This window comes from Sinocyclocheilus anshuiensis, unplaced genomic scaffold (assembly GCF_001515605.1).
Source record: "Sinocyclocheilus anshuiensis isolate Anshui unplaced genomic scaffold, SAMN03320099.WGS_v1.1 scaffold603, whole genome shotgun sequence".
Taxonomy (NCBI): Eukaryota; Metazoa; Chordata; class Actinopteri; order Cypriniformes; family Cyprinidae; genus Sinocyclocheilus; species Sinocyclocheilus anshuiensis.
This window is the reverse complement of record NW_015551055.1, coordinates 565,569-576,625: the sequence shown is the minus strand read 5'-3', so window position 1 is coordinate 576,625 and position 11,057 is coordinate 565,569. Positions and strand designations below refer to the sequence as shown.

Below are 11,057 nucleotides of genomic sequence, written 5' to 3'. Positions count from 1 at the left end.
CGAGCACCCCCTTCAGCACCTGCGTTCAAAAGTCTCTGGCACCGCCCCTGGTACATCGATGTATTTTTGAAAAGCAAAAATTAAGTTTGTCCAACTCTAAACCCAGTCCCCAAGTAAATTAGGTTATTAAATAAAAAACTAGCAAAACAAGTTGCGCGGTGTCCCCACCACTTTTCAAAGCAAAGTTACGCCACTGCCCGTAAGTGTCACGTTCATAATGCGGTACATTCCCACTCCCATTTACTTCAGTATATAGAGAGACATGCGATCTGCACTGCCGCGTCTCACCCTTGTGTCCTGCAGCAGTCACTTGGAGAAGTCAGCAACACGTTGACTTCTGATGAGTTTGAGCATGTGATGCGCGCTGTGAAAAAGTGTGTTGGGGACACTCTAAAACGCTTGGAAATGTGGAAAAACAGCTTACCATGGCTTAATGTACTGAAATTGGAGGCCCAGATTCAGTATGCACCTTATTGATGATATGTGGCATTATCATTAGGGCTGGGACAATAAATCGATGCATCGCTATTCGTGGATCGATTCTGAGATTTTCGGAATGCATCGTGATTCTCTCTCGAATCGATTCTGAGCTTAGTTTTTAACAGCAGATGGCGATCTAGGCTAGTTTTTAACCGCACACTCAAATGCTCACAATGAAGAGCGCTTTTGCGTTCGGCTGAGTAATGTAAGTGGTTAAATGTAATTGCACATCGGCTTTTATGCTTTTATGATGCGAGATTAATGTAAATACAGCCCACTGTGAACATCTTTGTAATTCACTTCAACCTTTTCGAACTTTATGAATGATTATTTTAGGTTCAAATGGTGTTTGTGTAAGGAACTGGAAGCAAGCAGAATATGGCTATTTCTAATGCACGCAGTGCCATCTGCTGTTAAAAACTAAGCTCAGAATCGATTCAAGAGAGAATCGCGATGCCTTCGGAAAATCTCAGAATCGATGCAGAATCATTTCTCGATTCGCGATGTATCGATTTATTGTCCCAGCTCTAATTATTATACTGCATTTCTGTCAGCACGTGATGTAACAAAACTGCAGTTAATAAACAACGTTTTTTGTTTGATCCATTTTATACAATCCACCTTCATTTGGCAAGTGCACTCGCGCAAAAACAATTTTCAATTTCAACACTTTTTGTTCCATTCAGTTGTGGATTCTGCTGATAGAGCAGCTTATTCACCGAGACCGCCGTGGCCCCGCAAAGAGACATTTGTTTTTGTGTGTGTGTGTGTGTTTCTTTGAAAAAGTTTCCCCGGAAATACTTGCCAATTTAATAATTTTTTTCCTTACAAATTGTATCATCAGCATAACAATTTGAGTAAATAAAGCTGTATAAAAGGAAGGGGACGATGCCCCCCTCTAGAACAATGTGCATTTATGTTTAAATTGTAACATAAAATATAATATTTATGATTCTCATTCCTTTACCAAAAAAAGACAAAACTGGCACCGTTTTTGAGAGAAATTGGCTCTTTTTAATCTCTCTTTTTAACCCATGTCATGGTGTGTGATGCTGAAGTCCTGTATGAGTTTCTAATGGTTTTGTATTATTTGCACTGTTCTAAACATTAATATTTTATGTGCAACGATAGCATGGTCTGGCTCAGCGGCCTTACACCAGATTTTAAGTCTATTTTTTCAAACATTATGATTTAAATGGTGATGAGTGTACCGAGAATAATTCTTTCATCTTTTCATCATTTTATAGTTTTTCAGTGTTGTTTTGATGTATTTTAAAGAGTTGGCAGTCAAAATTAAAACTGCCGGATGATAGATATTCTCCATTCTTTCTGACAAACAACAAAAGATAATGTGAATTACAGTATGTACAATGTTTTCTAATTTTTTTAATTGCAGTGTAGTATAAGGGGGTAGAATCCGCGGCTTAGTACTCACTACTCACTACTCATGAGTACTTTCAAATAAGCTACTCTTTTACTCTTACTCAAGTAGTTATTTGGACAAATACTTTTTACTCTACTCACACTATATTTTTTGGAATGTGATGGTACTTTTACTTGAGTATATTTTTTCAGTACTCTCTCCACCACTGCTGATCAGTTGTGTAGTGTGCACACAACAGCAACTACATGGTGCAGTGTGAGAAGAGCAGAGAGATCTTACAAAACTTTTGAACGATAGTGTACATCAAATATATGATAAATGTTGGAGAATTGACTTACATGGACCTCCCATGTCTATTTTGTTGTGCTTCTTTTCATTGTACAATTGCATTTAGAGCCCCAAGTCTCAAAAACGAAAATATTCCTAAACAATGAACTTGGCATTCCTTAAAGACGAGTTAATCTTGAACAACACTCAAACACACTCTCCACTTCCCACACTGCTCTGAGGTTATGGTTTCCTAGAAGAGTAACAGTAAGACAGGCATCAAAGCTCTTGCAAGAGGAGACAGCAGCTGAAACTCACTGTCACAGACAGAGAGAGAGGGGGCAGAAAGAACCCGAAGGGAAGAAACAAGCATAAAGAAAGGACAGTAACAGAGCCGCAGAACAACAGGAGTTGATGAGAAAAAGAAAGCGCTATGATACACACTCCTAATACAACTTCAAATTGTCTGTTTATTCTAGTACCCGTTCATGTGTCATCAAAGTGTGGCACAATATCAAGGGACTTTGTCTCACAGCGGTCCAGAGTGCTCAGTTTCACTGGCACTGAATGTTTAGGGGCTACACATATATATATATATATATATATATATATACTCTTGTTTTGTCCATGCTTAAGGAAAAACACTGGCTTATCTCTAAGTAGACCAAGCAAACCATCTCAGAGGAACAGTATAGCAACACAGATGGTACTATAGGGTATATTTTACAGACTCGCTCTCTCTGTCTCTCTTACATACACCTTGTTGTTCTTCACACCCAGGGGTGCTGATAATAGTGCGTATCCTCAGCTGCAGCAGATTTCATGGCAGCAGAGGTTTCTCTGAGCCCCGCGTGATAAAGCATACGACAGATGTACGTCTCACATGTTTGTGTGAGTGTGTGCGTCTCAATTGCCAAAGGGACGTATCTCCACACTGACACCCTTACACTCTTTTGACCTGTTTCACATAGTCTCTCTATTCCTGTTATCCACTCTCTGAGGCATCAGCTGGAACCTCCTTTGGTTTTGTGTATTTGAGCGTCATAAGAAAGTATCACCATCAATCCTTCAACCTATGTTCTTTTTTATATTTTATAGACTGCTATTTTCACAACTGGTTAAAAACCTCAAATTAAAGATTGGTGGAGGAAGATCCTCACAAAAAATGGATGTCCAAAATAAAAAAAACATGCATGTATTACAGGTCAAAAAGATTTACACTAGGTGAATTGAAAAGTGTAGCTCATCTTCCACATCCAATGTGATGAGATTTCATGAAATTGAGAAGCCTGAAATTGGAACCAAATGATTTTCTGACATGTTTAGAATTGCTGGAGGCTGAACATTGTGTATGTCTGAGCTGGATGATACCGAGCTGTATTTCTTTTCAGGGTTTCATTCTGGTGCTCAGGATTGTGTGATTACATATTTGCACACACGCATCTATCAGATGAAATCAGCAATGGCTTTACAAAGCTGTTTTTAATATTTATAGATTGCATGCTAAGGTTGTATTGGTTTGGGGTTATGGGTTCTTCTGGGGTTTATGCACTACACACATGAATGACACCTCTTTTTTTGTTAGTATATTTATTTTGTTTAAAAATATATGAGTAATAAAGAATTTTCATTTTTGGGTGGATCGTTCCTTAATTAAATCAGCTGATTTCAGTGAAGTTAATTCTAGTAATTTTCAGGTTTTATGTTCTTCTAAATTTCATATGACAATATATTCAAATAAAATTTTCATGGATATTGCTAAATGTTTTGCTGTAGTTCATGAAAAAAAAATCAATGTGAAAGAATTCCTCCGTTTTTTTATAAAAAGGGTTAAATGTAGTAATAATGTCGTAATAACATTGTAACATCCAACACTGATATTTTGGCACATTCACTCATTAATGAGAATTTATTTATCAAATACAGTGTTTTTTTATGTTTTTGAATATATTAGTTAGGTTAAGGTTTTTTTTTTTTTTAATGAGTATTTTTGAATCATATCACCTTTGCTTATTAGAGACGTAAGAAGAGGCAGAAGGTGAGAGAGAGTTGGGGTTTGGCTCATCACCCTCATTATTAATCTAGTTGGCAGAGTTTCATAGCCCTAATACTCCTCAGTACTGCGCACTAAACACTGGATCTATAGAGCTCACAGGAATAATGTACCTTTCTCTGTGTAGGACGGAGTCAGATAGAATTTGAAGGACAAAATAAGAGAGAATGTACAAGCTAAAATGACAGAGGAAGAGCGAGACAGATAGACTTAGAGATCAAGATGCGCTGTGATGTAAAGGTCGTGTAAGCAAAGCATTAAAAGTTCAGCCCAGTAGCCATTAAAAAATACTGAATTAACCATCACATAAATCATCTCGCAGCACCGCGGTCACATTTTTCCTGTAGGAAACCTACAATTTCAGAAGAGATATGAGCGAAGGCGAAGAATTTCTCTTTAGATTCTGCTACTCCTCTTTAATCAGAGGCCGTGATATCCCACAACCCCTGTCTCATCTCCTGCAAATCTCTAATGTATATGTTTTTGAAGAAGGGCCAGATCATTAGTCTGTAGGCTTATCCAGCACAATTTGAATGCTCTGCCACTGGCAGTTATGGCTTGTGGACACATTGGCACTGGCAAACGATGTAGCGAATTGGCTTTCTAAGCTAACAGGCTATACTGTATGTTTGTGAATTCATTACAAACTTGCAGTGTTAAATAGCATGTGAACTGTTTTCTTTTCAGTAGCTTTCGGACTCAGTCTTTTCTTTGTATAAACCCTGCTAATAAGTCTTAATTGATCATTTTGATATATCACATTTGAAATGATTAACCCTGGTTTCACACTGTTCATACTTTATCCTGGCTTAATAATTCATCCCAGTTTTCAAGATTTCTTACTGTTAACTTGTAAACTCTGGGTTAATGTTCTTATTTGCATATTTATGAGGTCAGTTTGCAATGTCCACTTAGTGTTATCGACCTCATAATATGCAAACCTGAATACCGCTCGTGATGGGAACCGCAAAGGCTTATAGTTTTTCATAAGCCAGGGTTAAAAGCAGTGCTAACCTTCAAAAGTACAAGTGTGAACCATTGATTTACCCAGAGTTAAAAGTGGCCTTAGTCCAGATTTTAAAATGACAATAAGCCAGTGTTATGCACAGTGTAACAGCCCTTTTCTCTCCCTCTTTATTTATTTATGCTTTTATGATACGTTGTGATAAGATTAAGGTGTAAATATAGTTTCTCCCTCTTTCCCAGGGACTCATTGGAGAGAAGTACGGCAGCATGCGGGTCCCAGGGGAGGTGGAGTCGGCTGAGTTTGAGATGATTTTGGATGCAGCGGTGGAGGCGGGACTAGACACACGGATCTTGGAGGAGTGGTATTGTCGGGATGAGAACTCAGTCCCACCTGCCTACTACCTAAAACCAAAAGCTGAGATACTGAAGAACTACCAGAACTCTGTAAGTAGAGCAGGAAGGAGAGAAAATATTTGAAGAAATTGGGATACCTTTTCATTTTTAGAAACAATGAAAACCCATCTTTATAATTAAAAGTATAGCTAATTCCAAAGTTCACGGTACAAAAGTACAAAAAATGCTGGTTACCACATTTTACAGTGTATATAATCATCTTGTAGTATTATACTATATAACTATTATTATTATATACGATAATAAATGTACAACATGATCATTCATAAATCATTCTAATACTCAAGAAACATGGTGCTCAAGAAACATTTCTTTATCAGAGTTTAAAACGGTTGTGCTGCTTAACATATTTTGTGAAATTTTTTCATTACTCTTTGATGAATAGGAAGTTCACAAGAACAGTTCATAAGAAATGTCTTCACTGTCTCTTTTCAGCAATTTAATGCATACTTTCTAAATAAAATTTCTTTAAAAAAATTATTACAGGTAATATTACCCCAAACTTTTGAATGGTAAAGTATGTCAAGTTATATTTTTTGATAGTCACAATTGAAAGAAATGTAACATTTTTCATTTGAATATCAATTGAACAAATTATGATTTTAAATATTGAATTCGATCAAAATCTTTGAGGTAGGACAGGCTAAATTCCAATTTAGGATGAGCAGGCATACAGATGCAAAAAAGGACTAATTTTTAGTATTGTTTGTTTGTCGATTTTCCCAAATGTAAGGTGTTCCATTAACCCAGAAACTGTGTAAACAGCAAATGCAACTGGAACATGAATTCAAATTAGAATAAGAACACCCAAACCTAAACAGGAGACGTTAACACTTCATTTGAGAAATCTAGTACACACCACTGCTTTTGAGGCACATGAGAGGGCATCCAGAATTACGTTGAGCTTCCAGCAGACCTGACCTGTCCTGCACACACAGGAACAACCTGTAAATGTCAGTGGCTGACCGGTGATGTTGCTGTTTTATATGGAGCACTGTAGAAATGGCAGGCCCGTGAGAGAACACTGTTCACCGCATATAGAGTTTATTAGCTTCATAAATTCTGTTTGTCTTTCATTAAACCTTAATGAGGCTCTCTCTTCCTTTCTTACACACACACACACACACACACACACATTCTGTTTCGCTTTCTGTCACCCATACACACACACAGATCATATAGTGTTGTATAAATCAGGTTGTAATGCAGAGTGGCTGCAACTTGAGGGAGCGTCTGTGAAGCTGAGGGTCTCTGTTGGACTAAAATGAGAAAAGCAGCAGGGACTGAGTTTCTACCTGCACTCAGCAGAAACACCCACTGATCTCTCTCTCTCTCTCTCTTTCTTTCTCTCTATGTGTTTCTGTCCTCTTTCTCTCTGGTAGGTGACTGGGTTCATGACAAACACTTCCTAAAAAATTACTTCAGTAACACAGTGTGGTGTCTGCTTTCACTTTCTCTGTTCAAGCAGACAGAGTCATTTGTATTGTTGGGTGAACTCTGCTAAATTGGACTCCTTTTGACATCCCTCTACATTACACAGAGTTCCTGGGATCACGCAAATATTAGGAACTTTCACATTTTTGATTTCTTGGCATGACTTGAAAAAGTCAATGGAAAATCTCATAGAACTGTATTAATATATCTTTTCATATCAATATATGTTTTAAATATAATATGTTTTTTGCTGTAGTTATACTGTTCTTTGCTGTAAAAAATGTCAAATCAGCTAGAGATTTTGTGAGTGTATATAAAATAATTTTTATTTTAAATAAAAATTAGTTTTAAAAATCTGTATCTAATGCACCTTATTTTTAAGAAAACTATTTAAGAAGTAAGCTATGTGAGTGTGCGAGACTATATGTGAATAACTTGAAGAATAAAGTGCAGTAAACTAAAATTATATGTGCTACAGTATTTATGATTACAGTGATAAATTTAATTATGACAACAAATACCAGTTTGCAGTATCAAGCACCATAATAGACTATCGCTATGCAGCTAAAAAAAAAAGTCACTGACACTGCAAGCATTGCACATTCCAGTTAAAAATGGTTGTGCCTCCTCACATTAAAAATAAGGTGGATAGTGACAAACAAAAATCACAGAGAAGTCATATAAGTGCATTGGTCCAAAGGTCTGGAAAGCCATAATTCAGTTAGTCATTTAGTGAAGTTATTAACAAAGTACTGTAGAAAACTAAAATAAGGTTGGAGCTGGGGTAGCAGTTTCAGGTTTCGTTCTGTCCTGTGTCATGTCGTGATGCCAGCCCCCTGTCTCTCCTTCCACTTTGCTGTTGATTATAAAAATAAAAATAGTCAAATAATTATTAAAAATTAGAGTCATGTTCTTGGAATTTATGATCACATGGATTCCAATTGAAATGACTGGATTTCGAGAGTGAAAATTTGCCAAACAATGGTAAACGCGATAGCATCTTTTAAGGACAGGGATCAAGTACTAGGACAAAACCTCAGTGCAGTTTGTGCTAGAACAAGATTAAAATTATGCTAGCTGTGCTAGCTACATCTAGCATTACAGTTAAACCAAAAAGTACAGAGTACTAATGCATTTGTTACTGCTTTTTAATGGAATGAAAGAAGTGTTAATTAATGTAAATGGGACAGGATATGTTGTAGGTTTTCTTTTTATTGGTTTAAATGCCCAACATACAAACAGTGGAACCTTGAATAATTGGATGACTCTATATGTGATTTTACCCTGCAGATGGAGTCAAGCAGCGTAGCAAAATCAAAGAACGACAAGGCATGGAGGGCAGTCTCCGAGGAAATCAAGAGGCTCTTCAGAACCTCTGTTTTACAGCTGCAGGAGAAGGGAACTATGAAGAGCGGTCAAGCCAAGAAATTTCTTTGCTCGGGTAAACTCTAGTTATATTTACGGTAATGACTGAACTCACAGCTAATACATGTGTAGTGTTATTTTACATGGCTTTAAATGCCTGAGTGGGTTTGCAGTGTGTTTTGCAGTACATTGCAACTTCTGTAAATGTCAACATTGACTGTATATGTAAATATATATATGGTATAAATACTAAGGGTACTCAAATTTAAATCATTATGGTCAACTTAGAGCTGAAGGTCCACAGAATCCACATCTAATATGACTAGATACTCGATGTGATTCTCTCATCTATTTTTTTTTAAAATAACCTCTGTGTTCTGTGAGTAATTTTGCTAAAAATACATGTTTTTTTTTATCCATAGTGGCGCTTAATGTTACCACTCTTAACAATCACCGCCCTCTTGCTGATTTGTGCTTCCGTTGGGGAGAATAAATGCATACTTGTCTATCAGTCATCCTTGCTGTCACTGTCAACTAGTGTTAATTTCGTTAACGAAGACTATGAAGAAAAATGTTCGTTGATGAGCTTTTTCCCATGACTAAGACGAGACAACAATAAGGTCAATAAACGATAACTAAGACTATATCAACATGCAATTTCGTTGACGAAATAAGACGAGACTAAAATGTATTCAAAAAGATAAAAACTTTACCAAAAACCTCTTTTTATTTTCGTCAAAAAGGAGACAAAATGTTATTGCAGACTGCTCTACACCAGGGGTTTTCAACCTTTTAGGACATGCGCCCACAAGTTTAAAGTTTAAACTGACAAGACTTAAAACACGTGAGAATGAAAAACTTTCTCGAGGAAGCAGCACTGGCCTGATCGTTAAGTTTTGGGGGGCTAAGGAGACAGATAGGGGGGCTGAAACCCACCTAAAAAGGGTTTAGAACCGGCCCTGGTATAGCGTGCATAATTATACTGAAACATAAATATATAACCAGTTTACCTGATTCAATGTGATGGCTGAGCCTGTTTCTGAGATAACAACATGCCAATCTTGGATTTCCGACACGGCTAATTGTAAATCATCTTACACTGTCAATAAGCGTGACCAGGGTTGCCAGGTTTTCACAACAAAACCCGCCTAACTGCTACTCAAAACTAGCCCAAAACTACAAAACGCAGCAAGTGTTAAAGTAGCCCAATTCCTCGGGAAAACCGCGGACTTGGCAACACTGAGCGTGACTGATACTCGAGCCAACTCTGCTCTAACTGTCGACTAGCAGTGGGAGTCAGATTGCCCCCTAGTGGATGGCTAAAGATTTGTTAACTCATATTCATAAATTCTCAAGGGAGCGTCTCTGAATTAACTGATGCTGGCGCCCCACAGGTTGAAAACCCCTGCTCTACACGCCTCTACTACGCGAGCTTTCATGAGTGCGGTTGCCAGAGACTAAGACTAAAATGAAAATAGCTGACAAAATTAACACTACTGTCAACCTAGACAATTTTGAACGGGCCGTTGTCATAATTTCTCCGTTTTTAGAAATTTACATTTACTATTTAGCTAACAGCTTTTGAAAAAAATAAAATAAAATTTGCCACCTAAGATATGTCAATGTCTCTACATTAGGACCGTGATTCTGTTACGCTGCTCTGATTGGGCATTGTCGTCACATGACAACAATAAAGAAAGGAAGGGGATCTAAAGTCCTTGCTAATTTTTTGCTTATTTACTGTATATGATTCTATTGCAGACATTTACAACATGCTATAGTTAGTATGAGTTTAAAGTAGTTTACACACTGCCTTTATACACATATGGGATGGAACTAAACTCTGCAGGACAGCGGCTCTCCAGCATCTTTTGTGACCAATGTGTGAAGCAATTTCCAGCCAGGCACATCAAGGAAATCTGACGGTCTAAAAATACACCGTTTCACTTTAAACGTTTCAATGGTGCTTGATGCTTAACATTTAGGATGTTTGTCTGTAAAATTGCATGCATAATTTAAAAAGGCTGAATCATGCTACAGAGCCATAGTTTATAGCTTTGTGGTTTCAAAGTGAGATCGTATTCAAAGCTCATAATGAATGTAAATGTTATTTTTATTCCACTCTTGAAAGTCATTGTGACTAAATTAAAATCCGCCCGCATTAGCCATCATAAGAGGAGATCTAATCAGGCTAACTTAATTCATCCAGGTTAATCCAATATTCAGTGACACAGTTAGGTCTCATCACCATACCCCACATTAGAGAAAGAACAGATTTACTGCTTGCTCTTTAATGTCATTCTGAGAGCATGGGTTTATAATTCAATCACTGATACAGTTAAGTCTTCATTTCGACATGCAGTAGATATGAAACAACTGCATTCAAGAGGATGCCCTAAGCGAGGCATTTCTTTTTTTATGTAATGAACAATTTATTCTCAGTCGCAGAGGTTCCTTTCATTAAAACTGAGGTGTTCTGTCTGACTTCAGAGCATCAGTGAGTTCCCTGATCTGCATGTGCACTCTGATGTCTGACGGATGTGGCATCTTGTGGATCTTTATTAAAAAAGTATCACTGGAATCACATTTTACAAAATAAATAAATATGCAGTTAAAAATAAAAGACAGTAATGTTGGTCGGAGATCAGATTGCCTGCTGACTGCTGATCAGTTTATTTGGTAACATTAGACATC

General features: G+C 37.2%; 1 protein-coding gene across 1 annotated transcript in view; it reads left to right on the top strand.

The window, feature by feature from the left end:
• LOC107661962 (NACHT and WD repeat domain-containing protein 2-like) overlaps nt 1-11,057 on the top strand; it is a 59,069-nt gene that overhangs the window by 40,529 nt on the left and 7,483 nt on the right. The window contains exons 5-6 of the mRNA XM_016451787.1: nt 5,391-5,594; nt 8,289-8,439. Of these exons, the coding sequence (XP_016307273.1) occupies nt 5,391-5,594; nt 8,289-8,439 (355 nt within the window). The remainder of the gene's footprint in view (nt 1-5,390; nt 5,595-8,288; nt 8,440-11,057) is intronic.